At 39.8% G+C, this 23854-nt stretch overlaps 1 protein-coding gene across 22 annotated transcripts in view; it reads right to left on the bottom strand.

The window, feature by feature from the left end:
- UNC79 (unc-79 homolog, NALCN channel complex subunit) overlaps positions 1-23854 on the bottom strand; it is a 266052-nt gene that overhangs the window by 46981 nt on the left and 195217 nt on the right. For all 22 annotated transcript variants that reach the window (XM_045451926.1, XM_045451924.1, XM_045451927.1 and 19 more), the window contains 7 exons: positions 22673-22813; positions 19795-19833; positions 10609-10721; positions 10435-10520; positions 9378-9551; positions 6134-6202; positions 3055-3165 (listed from right to left, as the gene is read on the bottom strand). In XM_045451926.1, the coding sequence (XP_045307882.1) occupies positions 3055-3165; positions 6134-6202; positions 9378-9551; positions 10435-10520; positions 10609-10721; positions 19795-19833; positions 22673-22813 (733 nt within the window). The remainder of the gene's footprint in view (positions 1-3054; positions 3166-6133; positions 6203-9377; positions 9552-10434; positions 10521-10608; positions 10722-19794; positions 19834-22672; positions 22814-23854) is intronic.

Here is a 23854-nt window from a genome sequence, read left to right as displayed (position 1 = left end):
GCTGATGGCTCAGAGCCTGGAGCCTGTTTCCGATTCTGTGTCTCCCTCTCTCTCTGCCCCTCCCCTGTTCATGCTCTGTCTCTCTCTGTCCCCAAAATAAATAAAGGTTGAAAAAAAAAAATTAAAAAAAATAAATAAATAAAAAAAAATAAAATTGGGACGTTTTATAGTTACCCATTCCAATTTTTAATCATTTAGGTCTAGCCATTGTTTTCCTTAGTTGTAGTGTGTTACATTCTTCTAGAAAATTGTCCCCTTGTCCAAGATTTCAAATTTACCCACACAGAGTTGTTCGTTTCAAAATCTCTGCTATGTCTATAGTTACGGTCCCTTTTTCACTGCTGATAGTCTTTATCTGTGCCTGTTCTCTGCTTCTCTTGATCAGTCTCACCAAAGTTTTGTCAAAACCTCAAAGCCCCCTTCTGGTTGTACTGATCCTCCATTGTAGCTATGTTTTCTATTTCATTATTTCCTGATCTTATCTGTATTATTTCCTTCCTTTAAATTTTCATATGGTTGCTCTGTTATGCCTATTAACTTGACTTGTTTACCTCATTTTGTTTCTCTTCTTTTCCAAGAGAAGTATTTAAGACTATGAATCTTCTTCTAAGTATCTCTGTGGCTCCATATCTCAAACTTTAGAATGTAGTATTTTCATATTTGTGTAGTTCTAAATATTTTTGTAAATTCTCCTATCTCCTCTGATCTATGAATTATTTAAAAGTATATTTCAAATTCCAAATATAGCAGGTCCCAGATACCGTTAATCCATTCAATACCTCTGTATGAATTTGAAAAAGGGACACACACATAATACAAATACACACACAGCCATGAAAAAGAATGAAATCTTGCCATTTGCAACAATACAGATAGACCCAGAGGGTATTATACCAAGTGAAATCAGTCAGACAGAGAAAGACAAGTGTCCCATGATTTCACTTATAAGTGGAATCTAAAAAAACAAAACAAACAAAAACCAGATTCTTAAATACAGAGAACAAAATGGTGGTTCCCAGACGGGAGGAAGGTGGGATGATAGATGAAGCAGATAAAGAGGATTAAAAGGTTGTAAATATAAATAATTCATGGAGATGAAAAGTACAGCATCGGGAATACAGTCAATAATATTGTGATAATGTTGTATGATGACAGAAGGTGACTATACTAATCGCAGTGAGTATTAAGAAATGTATAGAATTATAGAATCAATATGGCGTATACCTGAAACTAATATAACACTGTATTTAATTATACTTGAATTAAAAAACCAAATAAGCAAAATAAAATTAGATACATGCAAATCTAAAAAACAAACTTTGAGCCACTAAGCTCCCAAGACAAGCAACTCCCCCACCCAAGACTGCTACAATATCAGCTTATATGCTTCCCACTCTGGTTCTCAATCTCCTCTCCAATTTTGCCCCTTTCATTCTTATAAAATTACCAATACATTTAAAATCATATTCATTACATTTTACCCAGCACTTCTATTATTTTAAGTGGGACAGTTTTCAGGTATTTAGGCTGCCAGATTGCCAGAAGGAGAAGTCTACAAAGCCCTTACCTTTCTATGCCTTTTCTTTTGATTAAACAAGGGAGAATGCTCAGTTAGATACTGCTCTTTCTGAAACCATTTCCAATAGTTTCCCATTATCTATGAAGAAGGTGGGAACACGCTAAGACTGAAGCTTTCTACAAGTAATAGTTATTTTGAGTTTGACCACTGGAGATGGGCAGATGACAACAGGAAGTAGAAGGCCACTAAAGCAATCATGGGGTAGGAGAGCATATAATGTATAAGGAATGTTCAAAACTAAGAATATCTTGACTTTAAAAAAGTGGAAGTTCCTCTGTGGTCAATCTCTATAGTGCACAACATAGAAAGTACAAATTCATTATGGTTCTTCCCCTTTAAAAAGTGCATAATTCAAACAAACCAAGCATAAAGAAAATTAAGAAATAAAATAACTTCTTTTCATTGTATATCTTTTCATTGCATCTGGTACTGTGTCCTATAGATCTACTGTTTTAAGTGACAAAAAAAAAAAAAAAGTTATTTTTCAGGAAGGATTTGAAAGAAGAAAAAAAAAATGCTGATTATTTAGGTAGTTAGAAAACTCCAAGCAGAGTAATAAGTTTATAATCAGAAAGACTAAAGACAAGATTATCATGGAACACTTAACATGGCAGAATGGACACAAGATGGTAAGAAAAAAAAGACAAGAGTGTTTTAAATAGAATGAAAGACTTGATAGAAAATTAGATTTTTAATGAGGAAAATAAAAGGCTTATAGAAGTGGACAACATGAAAAATGGAATATTCTAGATGTTCAAGGGAGAACAACAGAAACAGAGTCCCCACTGAAAAGAAACTTGGAAAATTTGGAAATTGGGTGAGTAACATTGTACACTGTTCTTGAGGGCAGAAATGCTCCCAATTGGCCTTGCTTTTCCTTTAGGACAGCATCTACCAGCTCCAACAAGGCTGCTACAGGCACTGGGCAAGCAGTACTTTTCCACTCCTCAGCAGTGGGCCAGGGGAGAAGAAAGATAATGCAATACAGAAACCATTATGAAGGCAAGATGACAAAAGATGAGATTACAATCTCAGAGGCCAAGAACCCAGAAGTGGAGAGACAAACAAGTGATGAGAATTAAGGAGCTCTCCTCAGGATTTTACAAATGACAAGCTGATATTTTTCTACTTTGGGTATAAAAATGACACGGAGTTATGGCTTGCCCACTAATCATGGGATGGTGAACTTGAAAAGGACCTTAAGAGGTCATTTAGAACCACTATCTCGTTTTACTCAAAATCTCTCTTCTCTTCTAAACCATATGAGCCTCATTTCTCCAAGTTTGTATATTTAAGATACAGTTTATATGGATTTGCATAAAGTGTTTCCTTCCCGTGATATTTATTAGACCTCAGTAGAATTACTCATTTTTAACTATAGTGAAGCAATGAATGGAACAAGCATTGACACCGGTTAGAAAGAACGTTTCTGCCAGTTTTCAGTTTCCCCAGAACAAACAGATACGCGACCTTACCTTTGTGAAAGCTCGGTAACACAAACCACACACCTCCACCAGGTAGGCTAAAGTGAAGACGGCATTCTGAATCACAAAGCTGAGCAGTTTTGAAAATGGTTCCAACAGACTCTGCAATGAGATTGGGGCCAAATAAAACCAATTGCTGATTCTTTCATTTTAAAAAAAAGTATTAAAGTCTTCTGATACTTAAACTAATGGGATCATTCCTTTAGTTAAAATCTGTTGCCAGGTGGCTAGTGGAGTAACACTATTGGTCTAACAAGAACAGAACTGTACATTCAATCAGTGCCTTTAAAGAGCATGATTTAATCATCTTGTTCCTCAAAAAAAAAAAAAATAAAAAAAAAAATAAAAAATTCTTACTTTCCCAGGTGGCATCATTTATAAAGCTATTCAACTCCAATTTTGTCCTTATGTCCACCCCCAGCAATCAAGACTTTGTGAGGTTTGTTCTAGGATTTTCCACTGTATTTCTCAGAATCTGTAGGCATCTCTGGGCTCATCCATCCAGCTCCTTTAAAACCTCTCATCTCAGTTTTAAGTTGCACAAACCATCCAGCAAGTAAGTACAAGGCACTTTCACTCAAGTAATGCTCATCATTAACCAGCTTCCTGCCTATGTGCATCAGGAAGGCACAGTTTTGGTTTCTCCATCTGAATCCCACCCCTAACTGGTCAGTTTTAGATCCATATGCTCTCTGAAGTCATTTAGAAACACTTTTTTTTTTGAGCACCTACTAAGTATCAGGCAGAGTTGGATGCTTTTATATGTCTTTCCCATTCAAATTTCTTATGACAATCCTGGAGAGACGGTATGTTATAATAGTGCCACAAGCCTTAGAATCTCACACAACTGTTCTCAAACTCTGGCTCTCTGTGACCTGGAGTAAGTGATTTAACCTCTCTAGACTTAGTTCTCCTCTCTGTAAAACAAGGATAACAATGGCCTCCACCTCATTAGCGTTGCTGCGAGAAATCAGGAGATAACCCAGGTAAAGCACCTGGCAACAGTGAGTCCTCCATTGCTGTTAGAACTCTGGAGCTTTGGTGCCCCTATTTTCCTCTGAGACTTAAGCAGGCAAGCAGCTTGCCTAAGGCCATACAGCTATTGAATGGAATTCAAATCCAAATTCCAGGGCAAGTTTCCCAAGGCAGAACCACTCTTTAGGGGAGACAGAATTTTAATTGGACTCCAAAAGACTTCATGTGATTTCCACTACTCCTCAACCTCCATAGTCCTAATTGTCTGGATTATAAAAGTAAACACACTCAATGCACAAACGCAGGATCTGCAGGAATGTACATACGAGGAAATAAAAGTCCATAATCCCACCACCTCGAGATAACATTTTTACATACTTCCTTCTTTGCTGCATTCCAATTCACTTGACTAAAATCTTACACACATCCAATCCTACATTTTGTTAATTGCATTTTGTTAATAATATATAAGAAATTTGCAATGCTATTTCTTTATAATCATCCATTTTAATGGCACAAAAGCCACATTTTATTGTAAATAACATCTCACTATATACGTTTTTATGTGAAGTTTACATTTTCATTTTCTTCTTTAGAAGAGATTCCCAGAAAAGGAATGATTAAGTCAAAAGATATGAGAATGTTTGTGATGTTTTTTCTTTATTGATACAAAAATGAATTTGTTACAGCTAGTTGCTGCTGAGGATAAGAACTATGTCCTTTGTTTATATTCCCCACAGAAACCCATATAGAAAATCTTAAAGGAACCTCTTGACACAGTACTGTTGATTCAATATTCTTTGCTCTGTTTAATGTTGCCTTGAAATACTGATGATGGATGAATAAGGTCAGGAATGTATCTCCAGTTGATATATACTGCATCTTTACTCATCAAAAAAGGAAACCTGAATTCAAACCTATACAGAAACTTGTTATTTTATCCAGCAGTCACATAGTGATGGGGCAATATGGTACAACAGAAAAATTAAGGAGGTTGGAATCAAAGGGTCTAGGTTCAAGTCTCAAATTTTCCACTAAACCAGCTATGTAATCTTGGCCAAGACAATTTATCTCTCTGAGCCTGTTTCCTTATCTATAAATGAGCAGATGAAATCAAGTGATCTCTTTGTAACTTTCCTGCACAAAGTATTAGTTTATAAAAACACAGTCAAGGTATGAATTTACAGGGGGTGGGGCTTCTTGGTATATTAACTAGTAGTTACAAGCCATTGCAATACAAACTATTGCACCATTGTGTAGAATGGAATACAAGCAGGAATACAAAGGTGAATGAGACACAGTGCTGGACTTCATGAAGCTCACAGTCTCACTGGGGAAATGTTTGTACCATGTAAGTGCTAATATAGAAAGCTCTATAGAGTATTGTGGGATCTGATATAGGAGGAAGTTGCTACGGAGAGTTCATATCCATTTTTTGAAATTTAAATGGGATTCAGATTATCATCTTGAAGAATGAGAAGGAGTTCGACTCACCAGCAAAAGTATAAAGCATTTCAGGCAGAGGAAATGGCCTAAGCAAAGGCAAGGAAGTATGAAATTAAATAAGATTATAAATGTAAAGCAGTTAGCATAATGCCTGCCATATGGTAAGTGTTCAACAAAGAGTGCTTGTTGTTTTGATGATAATGATGATGATTCTGAAAGTAAACAGGAGGCATGGGGGATGGTACAAGTAGCCGAAGCTGAAATTAGAAAGGTAGGCTGGCAAATTAATGAAATACCTTCTTGTATGCCACATTAAGGAATCTGGATATTATCCTAAAAGAAATGAGATGTGATCAAAGACTTTTAAGCACAGAACCAAGGCATTAAGATCTGTGTTTAGAAGGATCACCTAGATCATAATATGAAGGGCAGCCTGGTGGCCCTGGCCCAGGATTAAGAGGACTAATTGCAAAAAAATGATATTGTGATGTATTAGAACTCTTCATACTAGAAACTGTCAAGGTGTGTGAAAGTGAAACATTCAGTCAGCAGTAACCATTTCTCCAGTATTACTATATGCCTGTCTTTTTAGGTTAAAAAAATAACTAAATAACCAATGGGTTGTTTTTCTGAAACATACAATACATACCCTTGTGGCATTGGTAGAGGGTATCTTCAAGAGGCAAATCATAATTCTCAAACTGGAATCTAAAGAACACTGTGAACAAATATGAAAACAATAAAAGTCAGTACCCTTCTTAATGTATCTTTTACTTCATGTATTTTTTATAAGCATTTATTTTAGGGGGGGGAAAAATCTCAAATATAGCTGCCTCCTTAGTTTTCTATGCCATATATTCATGCTGAAAAAAATCCTCAGGTTTTAAAAAAACATAATTAAGCCATTAATTAAGCAATGTTAAACAACTAAATAATTAAACACAGCTCCTAAACCACTTCTCAAAGATATATTCTTAAAATTAAATTAGATAGTTGGATAAAGAATTGAATGGATGGATGGATGGATGGATGGATATATGAATGGATGGATGGGTGGTTGGATGGGTGGACAGACTGACAGAGAGGTGGATAGGTAGGTATTAAATGTGTCCAACTCTAAAGAGGTACACTAATTTGTGAAATTTTCCCATGTTGGGAAAAAAACTACTCAAATCTATTTAAAATCATTAGGCTTATTAATCCAAATAAGAACCAGTTTCATCTGCCCTTTCTCTGTTGCTAAAGGATATGACAAAAACCTGGGAAAAAGCAGCAAAATTTCTACAAGAAAAAAATCATGCCTCAAAAATCTATTAGAGTTGCATTTTGGCAAGATTCCATAATCAAAATATACTTTTAAAATTGATTTTACTGTTATGGGGAGGAAGGGGAGAAATGTTACAACAAAAATAAATCTTATTTAACACTGTAAGCCTATCACAATGGTAGGCTATAGATAAATCCCTGCAGCTGTGTAGAATACTAGCCTTTTAAGATAGTACAAATTAAGCCAGTGGTTCCCCAAGAATAACCCCTGGACCAGCAGCACTTCTAATTACCCGGAAACTTGTCAGAATACAAATCCTCAGGTTGTACTCCCAGTGAATCAGAAACTCTTAGAACAATGCCCAGGAATCTGATTTTAGCCAGTCCTGCAGGAGCACCGGTGCACTCCAAAGTCTGAGATCCACATCTCTACACTGATGAGAACTACAGAAGGTTTTTCGACAGTTTAAGATTTTCCGAAGGTATTAAAAACAAAGCAGAAGATGACCAGAGACAGTGCCTGGATCTGATCTACCAGGGCAAGTTTTTGCTTTAATTCTGGAAGTATTTTACAGGTACCTTCTAAGGGAATTATTGGTCTATTTAATCTGCTTAACACCCATCGGAGTTCATGTGACATTTACACTACTTTAAACCAGGGGCTGAAAACTGACTGTTCATTAGCTCCCCACGGTGTTTTAAAAACCAGGAAATATCATCTTCAAAAACATGGGAAGACCAATGATACAAAGCCTTAATTCCCACATGACAATTGGCTGGTGTATCGCAGCATATGGACTCATTAGAAGGGACTGGTTCTTTCCTGTTCTCAAGGGTCCCAGTTCTCTGTATAACCGTATCCCATTCTACTCATTAACCTTGTAGTCAGGGTCCCTATGGGCAAGGCTGATTGTCACAAATTAGGCTTACCAGTTGTTTACTGCTGGCAATACTTCCAATTGGTCAGTGATCACGTTAAATATTTTGATGATCGTATCAACCTACAGGCATGTGAATTTGCCATGCCTGACTCACCCCTTCTCTTCAAGTGTGTGGCTTTATGCAATGAACAGCCCTGAATGGCTCTTGGTCCTAGGGAGGCTCCATGTGGCCGTGTTAAAATGCATCACTTAATCTTCTACATGTATATGTACAGTATCTATATACCACATGGTTTCAAAGTACAGTACTAACCCTCTTTGCTTGGATTTACTCAGCTACTCTATATTTGTGAGCAGATAGGATCATAGGATGTGAGAGATGGTAAAGATTTCAGAATTTCCACTTGTCACAGTAACTTCCGACTCAAAGAAAACAGCACACACCAAGCTAAGGGTCCCTGAATTATCTTTACAGACCCTATTTTGGGGTCACATATTCCAAATCTGCCAATTTGGAAAAAGGCATTATCAGGGGTGGTCCATCTTTTTTTTTTTTTTAAGTTTATTTATTTATTTTTGAGAAAGAGGGAGAGAGAGAGAGGGAGAGGGAGAGGAAGGGGCAGAGAGAGAGGGAAAGAGAATCCCAGGCAGGCTCTGCACTGCCAGTGTGGAGCCCATGACCTGAGCCAAAACCAAGTGTCAAACGCTTAACTGACTGAGCTACCCAGGTGCCCCGGGGGGGGGGGGGGGTGGTGGTTCATCTTTATAAAACATTTTATATACATGTAATACTCATTTGAGAAACGGTGCTACCAACATGTAACTTCACTTGTCAGATCAACAAGTGATTGATTTTATTGTGAGTTGAATATTTCTGTGATCTGCATAAAGCTCAAAAAGCTCATGGAGCAAATGAAGTTCAAAGACATAGAAACGACCACTAACAGCCACCTCCTTTCTCCCTACTACAGAGACTAGATGCCTTCAATTCGCCCCTGCTGTAGAAGGACTCTAGGAGACTATTAGCGGAGAGGGCACTGGGTCAGGAGTCAAGAGTCTTGAGTTCTAATCCTCACATAGCCACCACCTCTCTGATTTTGCAGTCCCCTATCTGGAAAATGGGGGGCATTGGAAAGGGATGGTTTTTATAGGTCTCTTCCAGCTTTAACAGTATAGAGTTCTGCTTCTGCATTTAATGGACTCATGTCAAAAATGCTCCTTAGGTCACGAGATTCATAGCTAGGTAATTGTGTGTGTATTCTTGGAAAGTGGTATGGTGGCCACAGGGACGGGGCAATGGTGGTAGTGGTAAGGCAGCCAAACAGAAACATAATTATCACTTTGGCCTTGCAAGTAAGTACTTTACTCACAAACACGAAAACAATCACTTCCCTTTAGTTCTCTGAAATTTAGCTTTACATGGTATGTCTACTCTCCTTTTAGACAAAACTATGTACTTACTGACTTACGCATTTATTGAAAAAAAATTTCTAGATAAACACCATCTACTACTATCTTCCTGATTTTTAAAAATCAACTGGAAACATGAAATCACTACGTCAAAATGCCTAACACATTTTGCTTTTTAAGTTTGTAACACTTGGAGACATCAAGCTACAGAATGCTCTGCACTCTGTGGCTAACAGAGATTCCTTACAGCCCTTTATGAAACATCAAATCTCTGTAAGCAGATGGTCTGCAAACTGTAAGATCACAATTGCAGATGAAATCCTGGACTCAGCTTACCTTTAGAGGCAAAACACAAGGCAGCTTGGCAAAAAACGTCTGAAACTGGTTGCTGATTGTGGTCCAGAGGCTGCTAGGAGAATCCATGGGCAAAGCTTCCATGAAGGTAGCAATGTTTTCCAAACAGCGTATCATAGCACCCCCTGCTGGTAAATTCTTTTTGTTATTTAGACCCTAAAAACACAAAAGCATAGGCAATCAACTGCTGAAACAGCTTGGGGATTCAGAGAGCTATTTGTCGAAGATCAGCTTTAAAAATCACACATTCACGGATTAAACATGTGTGCCTACTATATAGGCTATTCATTGTAATTGGCAGGAGGTGAACAGAGAAGAATCAAAAAATTCGGACAAACGGGAAAAACTGTGACTTTTAATTCAGTGGGAGAAGGTGAAATGTGAGTAAGAAATAAGAAACACGTTTTAAGGATCTGCAGTTGGTGTGGTTAGGTGCTAAGAAGACACAATGAACGATGCTTGCTGGAAGCTCCACTGGCCAAAGCCTGAGAGTAATGACTACAGAAGCAGCGAAGTTTATAGGGCCATTGGCCAACCCTGCAAGCTAACTGAGAACGCTACAAAGCAGAGGACCTGACACGTGAACCCAAGCGTCCGGATACGAACCGGCAATGGAGCTGAGAACTGAGCTCGTCTCACGACTGAGCACAGAAGCAGGACCTGAATCCAAAACCTCACGCTAAATAAGCAGAATCCAAGTCTCGCAATACAGTGCACACGGCTCCACCCACTGCGCATTTGGAAAGCCTGAAAGCTCAGTGCAGGTGAGCGCTTAACAGCTGCCATCCACCCCTCAGTTGAGGGTGCCCAAGGAGCTTTAAATAAACAGTCAATCCACACACAACAGCAACGTCCAATTGACACTCTTCCATGCGTTGGCAATTCTTATTTTTAATTAATTTTAAACATTTGAAGAACTTAAGATTAATTGGACATGTGTTAATACTTAGTTTAAATTTAATTTTTCAGTTAAATGACAGGCCTTCTTCCTCAGCTGCGATTTCGGTGGGGGCTTAGACAGTCATCAAAGCAAACCTACCTCCAAGAGCTGACTGAGAGCAGCGAGAGAGCTCAGCTCATTGAAGTCCATGAGAGACGTGGCTAAGGTCCGTAAGAAAGTCCCATCTGGAAAGTCAACAGTCAGATTTAGAAGCATTGGGGTTTCAGCGAGTAGCCACGTTTGTGGTGTTTGGATTCCCTGTGGAGGAATTACCTTTGATAGTGCTCTGGAACAGCTGTGGGAAGATGCCGTTGGGGGCCAGCTGATGGAAGATGCAGCGTAGGAACTGCTTGGCCACCCCCGCTGCGTTGCCGGGAACCATCATGCTGGGGGGTGAATGGGGAGAGAAGAGACAAGGACTCATGGGGCAACCAGCGTGAGCTTAGGTATTTCTGTATTTGTTTATTTTTTTTAATGTTTATTTTTGAGAGAGAGAAAGAGAGAGCATGAGTGGGGGAGGGGCAGAGAGAGTAGGGGACAAAGGATCCCAAAGTGGGCTTTGTGCTGACTACAGAGAGCCTGAGGCGGGGGATCCGGCTCACAAACAGTGAGATCATGACCTGAGCTGAAGTCTGAGGCTCAACCCACGGAGCCACCCAGGCGCCCCTCTGTACTGGCTTATTTAGAGTTCAGGCATTTACACACCAGTCCTCTTATGGAATATCCCACTGTCTTTTTCATCAGTGAGATGAAATACTACAGTTGCACGGAATCCCTGTTAATAAGAAGCTTCTAGAAAGAGAGAACCAGGAAATGTCAGAGGGGTGCCAGACTAATTCTTCCAGCCACCCCAGAGTACAGATGAAGGTTCTGAGGCCCAGAGAGAAAATGTGACCTGCGAAGGCTACACATCCAGAAAATGGCAGAGTCAGGATGAAAACCGGGATGAGATTATCAGCAAGATCCTCCCACGAAGGGTCATTAGCTAAAGAGAGCTGATCTGAGGGAAAATGCAGGGAGGGAGAGATGTTCATACCTAATGGGAGACAGGACAATTTTTCTTGGGGTGCCTTGAGCTGGTACTTACAGAAAGGAGAGGGCTTTGATCTGTGCAGTCGATCCCCACCCTCCACATCACTTATGCCCATGAAAACAGGGAGCCAAGAGGTGATATGTGGCCCCAGAGACCAAAGGATCAGGAAGGATGTTCCCAGAGGTGATTAGACAGTGAGTTACCAAAGGAAGAAAGAAGAAAAAAATCAAAGAGCCCGAATAGGTCGGTGGTAAAAAGTCCCTTTTACCTAAACTGTTATTATGCTACCCAGAAATGCTGATTCAAACTCACGGGTCAAAAACATTCTTCATTCAGAAATGACACCAAACTCACACAAACTCTTTCAAAAATTAGGGAAGGAGGGAACCCTTCCCACCTTATTTTATGAGGCTGGCATAGCCCTAGAACTAACATCTGATAAAGTCATTACAAAACTAAAGTAAACTAAACTAAACCAACAGTCTTCACGGACATTGAATCCAACTATAAACAGGATGATGGTCCATGACCAAATAAAGTTTATCCCAAGAATGTAAGAAGGTCTTAATATTCAAAATCCAATCAATGGAATTCAACATATTAAAGAATAAAAGGCTCAGTAGGTTACACATCTGACTCTTGATTTCAGTTCAGGTCATGATCCCAGGGTCATGAGATTGAGTCCTGTGCCAGGCTCTGTAGGAGGCATGGAGACTCCATAGGATTCTCTCTCTCCCTGTCTCTCTGTCCCTCCCCTGCCTGCACATATGTGCTCTCTATAAACAAACAAACAAAGAAAGAAAGAAATAAATGAGTTACCATCTCACACCAGTCAGAATGGCTAAAATCAACAACTCAATTAACAACAGATGTTGGTGAGGCGGTGGAGAAAGGGGAACCCTGTTGCACTATTGGCAGGAATGCAAACTGGTGCAGTCACTCTGGAAAACAGTGTGGAGTTTCCTCAAAAAATTAAAAATAGAACTACCCTATGACACAGCAATTGGACTTTTAGGAATATATCCAGAGGATACAAAAATGCTGATTCAAAGGGACACATGCATCCCAGCGCTATCAACAACAGCCAAATTTTGGAAAGAGCCCAAATGTCCATCAACTGATGAATGGATCAAGAGAACACACACACACACACACACACACACACACACACACACACACACAGGACTACTACTCAGCAATGAAAAAGAATGAAATCTTGCCATTTGCAACAACACAGATGGAACTGAAAGGTTATGCTAAGCAAAATAAGCCAGTCAGAGAAAGACAGATATGATTTCGCTCATATGTGGAATCTGGGAAACTTAACAGATAAACATAGGAGAAGGGAAGGAAAAATAAGATGAAAACATAGAGGGAGGCAAACCATAAGACACTCTTAAATAGAGAGAACAAACTGAGGATTGATGAGGGTAGGGGGTTTGGGGGGGTGGGTTAAATGGGTGATGGGCATTAAGGAGGGCACTTGTTGAGATGAGCACTGAGTATTATATGTAAATGATGAATCACTGGGTTCTACTCCTGAAGCCAAGACTATACTATACGTTAACCAACTTGAGAATGAATGAATGAATGAATGAATAAGATATAATTGAAAAAATAAATAAAAATAAAGAATAAAGGGCAAAAGCCATACAGTTATTTCAATAGATACAGAAAATGCATCTGACAAATTTAACACCCATTCATGATAAAAACTCTCAGCAAATTAGAAATAAAAGCAAACATCATCAGTCTGGTGAAGAGTATTTATGAACACCTACAGCAAGCATAATTAATGGTGAGATACCAAAGGTTTTTCTGGTAGAGCAGGAACAAGGCAAGGAAACTCACTAACATCTTTGTTATTATTACTGGAGATCCTAGTCATTACAATAGGACAATAAGAAAATAAAAGGCATGAAAATCAGACAGAAGTGAAATTGTCACTATTTGCAGATCTGACTTTTTTTTATATACAAATGCTTTTAGATTCTATGAAATCTTAAAAAGCAATGACTACAACTAGTAAGTGAACCCAGTTTATTACATTACAATGTTAACATAAAAATTCAATTGCATATTTATACACCAGCAGCAAAAAAAGTTGGAAAATTTTTAAAAATTCCATTTATGCTGGCTTTAAAACACTCAAAATTCTTGGGAATAAATTTAACAAAAGATGTGCAAAACCTCTACGCTGAAAACCACCAAACACTGCTGAGACAAACAAAAAAGACTGAATAAAATGAGAATATACACCATATTCATGAATTGAAAGACTCAGTATTTTTGTGCAGTTATCCCCAAATTGATTTATAGTTTCAGTACAATCCCCACAGGCTTTTCTCCCCCAAATTGAGAAGCTTACTCTAAAATGCATATGGAAATTTGATAAATTTATAACATCCAAATCAATCTTCTTGAAAAAAATGAGCCAAGTTGGAAGATTCATACTATCAGACTTCAAGACCTATCGTATAGCTATAGTAATCAAGACAGTTTGATGCCAGCTTAAGAGTTAACATACAGATAAACGGAACAGGATAGAGTCTGGAAGTAGATCAACCCTAATGTGGCTGTTTGATTTCAACCAACACCAAAGTGATCCAGTGGGGAAAGAGAAAGTCATTTCTTTTAATGGTGCTAAAATAATTAGGTTTCTACATGGATAAAAAGGAACTTCAACCCCTACCCTCACACCATACATAAAAATTAATCTGAGGGGCGCCTGGATGGCTCAGTCAGTTAAACAACCGACTTCAGCTCAGGTCATGATCTCACGGTTCGTGAGTTCGAGCCCCACGTCGGGCTCTGTGCTGACAGCTTGGAGCCTGGAGCCTGCTTTGGATTCTGTCTCCTTCTCTCTCTGCCCCTCCCCCACTTGTGCTCTGTCTCTCTCTGTCTCTCAAAAATAAATAAATATTAAAAAAATTTTTTTAATTAATTTGAGGACTGATCATATAAATGCTAAATATAAATGCTTACACCATAAAACTTTTAAAGGAAAATACTGGAGAATATCTTCTTGATTTGAGGACAGGCAAAGACAACAGGAAGAAATAGTCATAAATTGTTTTAAAATTTTAACACAGTACTCTTCACCTGAATTAAAAACATCTCATCAAAAAATATATTAACAAAAGGAACAGGTAAGCACCAGAGTGGGTGAAAATATTCTCAGGGCATATTTAATAAAGGACTGGTATTTAGGATATATAAAAAGGTCCTACAACTCAACCCAGTTGAACATGTACAAAAGATTCCAAGAGACACTCACAAAAGAAGACTTACAGAGGGTCTTGAAGAGCACTTGATAATATACTCAACAGCATTAGTCACCAGAGAAATGCAAATTTAAAGTATAATAAGATACCCACAAGAATGGTTAAGATTAAAAAGACTAACACCACCAAATTTTGGTAAGGATGTCAAACAACCAGAAGTCTCATACATTACTGGTGGGAATACCAAAATGGCACAACCACTTTAAAGACATGATCTGCTAGTATCTTATAAAATAAAACATACACCCATCCAGGAACCCCACAATTCCATTCCTGGGTATTTATCTAAGAGAAATAAAAACATTTGTTTCCAAAGAGACTTGTATAATGGCCACAACAGCTTTATTTATAATAGCCCCAAACTGGAAACAATGCAAATGTCCATCAACAGGAGTATAAATAAATAAAGTATGGGATAGTACTTAGCTCTAAAAAAAAGAAACAAACTACTGATACAGGCAACAACATGGATGAATCTCAAAAACGTTATGCTAAGTAAAAAAGCTCAGACACAAAGAAGCACAAGCTGTATGATTCCATTTATATAAAGCTCTATGGTGGAAAAAAAAGTAAGGCTAGTATTTGCCTATGTGGGTGGGAATTGGGAAGATGCATGAGGGGACTTTCTGGGGGTGATGGTAATGTTCTATATCTTGACGGGGATTTAGGTTATGCAGGGGTATGTATTTGTCAAAAATCAGTGAAATGTACACGTAAGATATGCATACTCTCTAGTAGGTAAATTTTGCATCAAAAGAAAAAAATCTTAATTTTTTTTAACGTTTATTTATTTTTGAGACAGGGAGAGACAGAGCATGAACGGGGAGGGTCAGAGAGAGAGGGAGACACAGAATCTGAAACAGGCTCCAGGCTCTGAGCTGTCAGCACAGAGCCTGATGCGGGGCTCAAACCCACAAACCATGAGAGCATGACCTGAGTTGAAGTCGACTGCTTAACTGATTGAGCCACCCAGGCGCCCCTAAGGAAAAAAATCTTAAAATCAAACTTCAGTCAGTGATAACTTTGCTGAAGGATGTATGGGGGAAGTATGCTAATATCTGAAATTGACTTTGAAATGCATCCAAAAATAAAATGGATTGATGATGGGTGGGTAGAGGGAGAGAGAGATGGTTGGATATATGATAAAGTGGGTAAAATGTTCATTGTAGAATCTAGGTGACATGTATATATGAGTGTTCACTATTAAGTTCTTCCAACTTTGCATTATATTTAAGTTTTTACAATAAAATGTTAGGGGGGAAAAGTTTTAAAAAAATCTATAAAGGAGCATAAAAAAGAGGAGCAAATATTCCTAAAACCAAGAGTTACAGAAGTACAGTAACAACAGCACCGTCTTATGGTTGTAGGGGTTGGTACAGTTATGCTAACACATACACTCCTTCACTGGGACCTCACAGCACATACCCCTGTGACCTAACAAAGCCATGCACTGGTATCCCTCTTTTATAGATGAGAAAACTAAAGCAGAGAGATTAAGTGTGTCCAGAGTCACACAGAGTACCTACTCTTGCTGTCCTCTGGTTCTTCCTCCCCACTGCAGCCAAAGTAGCCTTTCACACACACATCCCCTGCTGCATAAAAATCTTTCAGCAGCTTCCCACTGCGGCTAGTAGGAACCCCAAGATATTTAATATGGTTTATAAGCCCGTATACACTGGCAAGCCAATCTCAGCAAGAGCTCACATGTCTGTGCTCTAGCCACACTGGACTTTCCGTGACTCTCCCTACACAATCTGTTCTTCACCACCTTCAGACCTGTGCACACGCTTTTTCCATAGCGATTTGCATGGTTAAACGCAACTCATTTTTTTCACATCTTAGTTTATTTTTTTTAATATAAAATTTATTGCCAAATTGGTTTCCATACAACACCCAGTGCTCCTCCCAACAGGTGCCCTCCTCAATGCCCATCCCCCACCCCCCATCAACCCTCAGTTTATTCTGGAGTCTCTTATGGTTTGGCTCTCTCCCTCTCTAACTTTTTTTTTCCCCTTCTTCTCCCCCACGGTCTTCTGTTAAGTTTCTCAGGATCCACACAAGAGTGAACACATACGGTATCTGTCTTTCTCTGTATGACTTATTTCACTTAGCATTACACTCTCCAGTTCTATCCACGTTGCTACAAAAGGCCATATTTCATTCTTTCTCATTGCCAAGTAGTATTCCATTGTGTGCATATAAACCACAATTTCTTTATCCATTCACCAGTTGATGGACATTTAGGCTCTTTCCATAATTTGGCTATTGTTGAAAGTGCCGCTATAAACATTGGGGTACAAGTGCCCCTATGCATCAGCACTCCTGGATCCCTTGGGTGAATTGCTAGCAGTGCTATTGCTGGGTCATAGGGTAGATCTATTTTTAATTTTTTGAGGAACCTCCACACTGTTTTCCAGAGCCGCTGCACCAGTTTGCATTCCCACCAACAGTGCAAGAGGGTTCCCGTTTCTCCACATCCTCTCCAGCATCTATAATCTCCTGATTTGTTCATTTTAACCACTCTGACTGGAGTGAGGTGGTATCTCTGTGTGGTTTTGATTTGTATTTCCCTGATGAGGAGTGATATTGAGCATCTTTTCATGTGCCTGTTGGCCATCTGGATGTCTTCTTTAGTGAAGTGTCTACTCATGTTTTCTGCCCATCTCTTTACTGGATTATTTGTTTTTCGGGTGTGGAGTTTGGTGAGTTCTTTATAGATTTTGGATACTAGCCCTTTGTCTGATATGTCATTTGCAAATATCTTTTCCCATTCTGTTCATTGCCTTTTAGTTTTGTTGATCAAATATTGTTAAAATGTCAATACTACCCAAAGCAATCTACACATTCAATGCAATCCCAATCAAAATTGCACCAGCATTCTTCTCGAAGCTAGAACAAGCAATTCTAAAATTTGTATGGAACCACAAAAGACCCTGAATAGCCAAAGTAATATTGCAGAAGACCAAAGCAGGAGGCATCACAATCCCAGATTTTAGCCTCTACTACAAAACTGTAGCCATCAAGACAGCATGGTATTGGCACAAAAACAGACGCAGACCAATGGAATAGAGTAGAGACTCCAGAATTGGACCCACAAAAAGTATGGCCAACTAATCTTTGACAAAGCAGGAAAGAATATCCAATGGAAAAAAGACAGTCTCTTTAACAAATGGTGCTGGGAGAACTGGGCAGCAACATGCAGAAGAATGAAACTAGACCACTTTCTTACACCATTCAGAAAAATAAACTCAAAATGGATAAAGGACCTGAATGTGAGACAGGAAACCATCAAAACCCTAGAGGAGAAAGCAGGAAAAAACCTCTCTGACCTCCAGCTGCAGCAATTTCTTACTTGACATATCTCCAAAGGCAAGGGAATTAAAAGCAAAAATGAACTATTGGGACCTCATGAAGATAAAAAGCTTCTGCACTGCAAAGGAAACAATCAGATCTTAGTTTAAACATCGCTCCTTAAGGGAAGCCTGTCTCTCCTCCCTTCCTCCCATTACCTAGACTACCTCAGCTCTGCCTCATATACACCCACCCATCTCCCATCTCAGTAAACGGCACAGACATCTACCCAACTGTTTGGACCAGAACCTGGGAGCCATTCTTGCCTTCTCTCTTTCTCTCACACCCAACATCCAGTCTATCAGTGAATTCTGTTGGCTTGACTTGAAGAACATTTTCTGAATATATCCTTAATGGGACCTCTTCTCACTTTATTAGTTTGCACCTGCACCACTGAAATGGGTTCCACATTGGCTCCTCTGTTTCCACCCCTGACCCGCTTTCCTGCATGACCTATTTTCTTTCTTTTCTTTTTTATTTTTTTTTTAACGTTTATTTATTTTTGAGACAGAGAGAGACAGAGCATGAACACGGGAGGGGCAGAGAGAGAGGGAGACACAGAATCTGAAACAGGCTCCAGGCTCTGAGCTGTCAGCACAGAGCCTGACGCGGGGCTTGAACCCACGAACCACACAAGATCATGACCTGAGCCGAAGTCGGACGCTCAACCGATCAAGCCACCCAGGTGCCCCATGCATGACCTATTTTCAACACAGAAGCTGGAGTGATCTTTTCAAAACACAAGTTAAGTCATGTCGCACCCGCGCCCCTCCCCCGCCCCCCCCCCCCCCCCCCCCCCCCACTCCCGGTTTCTGCCAGTTAAAGTCCTAACTCCTTACAATGATCTCCTGGGCCCTACCCGGCCAGCCTCACCGTCACCTCATCCATCTCCTCTCCTACCCCTTCTCCCCACTCACTCTGATCCAGCCTGCCTTAGTCTTGTTCCCCAAATATCCTGGATACTTTCCTGACTTACACTTTTGCATTTGCTGTTTCCTCTGTCTGGAACATTCTTTCTATACGTTGCCACCTGGATCACTCTCCTCCTTTTTCAGGTTTTGTTTGAATACCACTTCCTTAAAGAGGCTGTCCTTGACTGTTACTACATCCAAAATACCACCTCTGGTTGTTCTCTATCTCCTAGACTTAACTGATTATTTTTCATAGCATTTAGCACTGAATGATACTAAGTTACATGATCAGTTTTCTTGTTTGTTAATTTGCTTATTGTCTGCCTCCTCAACTGGAGCAGAAGTTCCAGGAGAACCAGGCTTGCTATTTAGTTAACTGGTACCCTCAGTTCCTAGTGGTCACTCCGTAAGTAGTTACTGAATAACTGAATGTTATATGGTCTCCCTATACTTTTTGTTCATAGCACTAAGCACTGTTTACAATCATACATCTGCGCAAATATTTTCTTCTTGTTCACCTCCCAGGCAGACTGTAGGCCCCACGAGGAAAGGAATCATGTCACTTTTGCCCGGAGTTGAAACCTAAGTACCTGGCACAGTGCCTCCTACACAGTGGACCTAAAATAAGTACTGTTGACTAAAATGAGTGCATGTGTGAAAAAATAAATAAATAATAAAATTAAATGGGTGAATGCATGAGTGGGTGAATGAACGAATGAATGAATAAAGGCATGCACAGAAAATGAATGAATGCTCTCTGGGGCTGTAGTGAACCTAACAATATTCCCTCCGTGGTACACCCTCTGGTGTTTTAGAAACAGGGTGAACATGCACAGGGGACAAAAAGAACGTGAGATTTGGGCTCACTTTGGCACCTTACCTTTCTGCTTGATTGGAAAAAGTAGTGCTGGATGCCAATCTAGGAAAAGCAAACAGAGTTACATGAATATCTTAAGTTTTCATGACGAAATGTATGAGTACTGCAGTAGGACCCATTGTGGCCCCAGTTCAGATGGGGAGACAAGAAAAACTGTTGGCAATTCCCCTGCTTATGGACAGAGCCACGTGGTGGTCAGTCTCCCGGGTTCAGCTTAGCCCAGTTCCTGAGACCTGCTTTCTGCACCAAATCAGATGTTTCCATGGAGATGCACAGAGTTAAATTTGGTTTAATGTATCACCCGGCCAATCTACAAATTGGCCTTTACAGCCAGGTTAGACAGATAATCAGGACAGCATTTGACCCAGTCTGTCTCTTTACATATTAACTCAAAATTCATTTCTTTGTGTTCCACCTCTGAAACGTAACCACAAACTAACCACAAACTATAAAAGCCTCTCTAAGAGAGTAAAACAGGCAATAGGGGTCTCTGTCAACTAATCTGTCATTAATCAACTAAATGACATATTGAGAAGAGAAATGTATTAAGTAATCAATATATAACGTAATTTTTTGTCATTATATGGTTCATACACATGGAGATCTTCTATATGCATAGTAAGAAAGAGAATATCTAAGCCCACTAAATTGGTGGGTTTAGAAAAACGTGTCTTCATCAGTAAGACATTGAAGAAACAAATGAGGAGATGCTAAAGAGTTGATGTATTTAAGACCACAAGAGAGCGCCCAGGCAAGAATGCATCTGGAGAGGCGGGTCTAGCAACCCCTAACACAAGACACAGCTCCCCGTTGCTTTGCTTAATGACACTACAACGAATCAATAAGCGCTGGCAAATGAAATAAACAGTCATTAAGGCTGCAGCAAATGCAATCTTGATGGCTATATCTAAAAAAGGGGGGGTGGGTAAATTTTAAGGGGGAGCTAAGTAGAGAGCCAGCTACAGAATCACAGACAGCCCTGGGTGATAAATGCTGAGCTTACATACATACTCTTAGAACACCCTGGGAATAGTTCCTGTGGGACTAACACAAATAAACTAAGTGTTCGTAAATCCACATTACCTCATCTGGAATTAAGGCATGCAAGGAAGCCCTGAATCAGGTGACGACTGAATCCATTTCCTGGTAGGTTTGGAGATCAGGCTTAGGTTGCTAAGGACTGTGGCAGCTGCTTTAAGTGCGCCCCCCCCCCGCCCCCCCGCCACCGTCTCCTGCTAGTCTACCCAAAGGAGGTAGAGATTTAAATATATGTATATGTGAGCAGGTAAAAATATATCTGCTACTGTTTTTCCTTCACTTACCTTCAAAGCTGCTGGCAATGCTTGAACATGGTTTATTCTCATTTATGTTAAACAAAAATGAAATAAAACCCCTCTATATATCAATTACAACTTAGACCAGCTATTTCAAGGAGATGATAACAGATCAGACCAATAATACTATCTGACCTACATCTGAAAAGTACTGATGGTAAGAACCATGACCTTGCATAAATAAAAACTCTCAATTCCACAGCTGGTACATTTGTTCCATAATTGCTATGATTAGGTTAAAATCAAGGACGTAAATGAGATTAACTCATCTTTTCTTATCTATCTATCACCCACTGTTCATCACTGCACACTGGCTATTTCTAGGTATCAGAGGCACAACAGTTATACCATCTCCTAAGGATATACACTTCCTAAGGACACTACGGAAAAATCTGGGGAAGGAATGTTAAGGGTTGAGGGTTTTTTTTTTTTTAATGCTTTCCTGTTTGTCTTTCATTTGAAATCAGCATTTCTTCTTAAAAAGAAAAAAAAGACCAACTTTTAGCTCCATTACAATTTATGTTCTTTACCTGCCTCGAATACCAGGAATTTGCAGAATCCTGGTTTTTCCCTACCTCCTCCATAGAGACCTTCCCTAAGAAATTGTTTCCATCCTGAACTTCTATAGCACTTACTACGTGCACCACTCGTTACAGCTCTTAATCACATCCTATCTTGTATGGCTCCTCAGTTATTCCGTACATCACTGAGCTCTTCAACAACTAAGCCATAAAGGGCTTCAGGGCAAGGGCTGGGTCTAATGCCCACAGCCTGAAGCACCTGGCTTTGTGCCAGCACACACCAGAAACTTAATACATGCGTGCAGAATTTAATCCGGTCCTCTCCGATAAGCTGTGCATGCTAGGACTACAATTTGTAACTGAATGTGAACTTCACTTATATCCATGAAGCACGTCACTTTTCTTCAAAAGTCCTATCCACTAAGTGGAGTTTTCTTAACATGAACATTCTCAAAGTAGATTAAGTTTAATCTCCCTTCAGTGGGGCTTTCAGCCCAAAATATGTGCATCCTTCCCTTTTCTGAGTCAGAAGTGTGAAACTACACTCCCAACTTCCCCTCATGTGACAATGCTCCAGGATTTCAAAGTGCCTTGAGAACTCATCTTAAAATAGGTAAAGAAAGATAATAATATCTAAATCTTACAAATAATAATATCTAAAGAATATCTAATAAGAATATCTCAAACTTGTAAACTGTTTAACCATGAACTGTGCATAATTCTGAGTACTATTCTGCACACCAGCCTATGCAGTCATTGAGGGCAACAAATATTAGACTTTTCTTAGTGCAGTTTCCTCTAGCTTTATTCTGACACAGTGACATCGTGACTCATGACCAACACAGCTAGGGCATTCAATCAAAAGTTTGGTCCATTCAGTTTTTAAAACTAGTCTGCATTGATCCCACAAATATCAAACACCTATAAGGTTACTGAATGTTTTGCTTCTGAATTGATCGTTTTTATTTCAAGCTGTAGACTGAATAAGGCCCCTTCCCCCCCACCGAAAACACAAGTGATGTTTACCTTCCCACAGACTGCATTATATCCAGCAACAGCGGGGCTGCCAAGTCTGGGCTTAGGTGAATGAATGTGGAAAGGACCACAATGGCCAGCCCAAGGGTTTCCTCGTCATATTCTTCAAGAATGGCCCCACAGTCATGGCATCTGCAAAGAAAACAGAGGAACGCTGTCCACAAAAGCCGGCAATGTTTCCAAGACATAACAAAGTATATACAGCCATTTCTGGTGAGTCTTGGAGAAGTCCCCAAAGTCCCCAAAAAGTCTGCTATTTAATGCGGTCCCACTCTCATAATCAATAGTAGACTCCAATGCCACCCTCACCGTAGACACAGAAACAGCACACACGGCGGAAATCAGGAAGGTTCTTTAAATCACTGAAAAGATTCAACTCACAAGCATCTGGCCCACAGTGAGTGCCAATCAGAATAACAGTTTGGAGCTTCTGGTTGAGGAATTTCGTGCATGTAAAGTTATTGCTAGAGATAGTCAGTAACTAGATATTTTTTCATTTGTTGAAAAGAAAAATGCCTTAGGCACAAATGGAAGCTTTCCTAAGCTGTCAGCTTGAAAAATGTCCCATTTGTGGAGGCAAGATACGGGGGTTAAGCCAAGAGAACACTCTAGAAAACCTGGGGAGTCTGGATCATAGTCTCTTCTCTACCACTCAGATCAGCCTTACGAGCTCCCCACGCCTACTCAGTGTAGTGTGTAAAAACACAATGGCCCCTGCTCCTACGTGCCTTCCAACTTATTGCTTTTTGTAGTGTCTAATGTGGGTTCAATTTAGTTCATCTCAACCAAAGCCACAGCCCTTCTATTCAGCCGCAGCTAGTCAGCTTTACAAAGTGAAGGGAAAAGCCTCCTGGGAAGAGCGAGTGAACTAGAGCACAATCACTAGCACAAACTTATTTAGGAACTTCCTAAATGCAAACTATATATATGAAGTCCCTGGAGGCGCCTGGGTGGCTCAGTCAGTTAAGTGTCCAACTTTGGCTCAGGTCATGATCCCACGGTTTGTGAGTTCGAGCCCTGCGTCGGGCTCTGTGCTGACAGCTCAGAGCCTGGGGCCTGCTTCAGATTCTGTATCTCCTTCTCTCTCTGCCCCTCCTCCACCCACGCTCTGTCTCACTCTGTCTCTCAAAAATAAATAAATGTAAAAAAAAAAATAAATAAATCATGAAGTCC

Source organism: Leopardus geoffroyi, chromosome B3 (assembly GCF_018350155.1).
Source record: "Leopardus geoffroyi isolate Oge1 chromosome B3, O.geoffroyi_Oge1_pat1.0, whole genome shotgun sequence".
NCBI lineage: Eukaryota > Metazoa > Chordata > Mammalia > Carnivora > Felidae > Leopardus > Leopardus geoffroyi.
The sequence above is the reverse complement of the archived record's forward strand: the minus strand, read 5'-3'. Positions and strand labels throughout refer to the sequence as shown.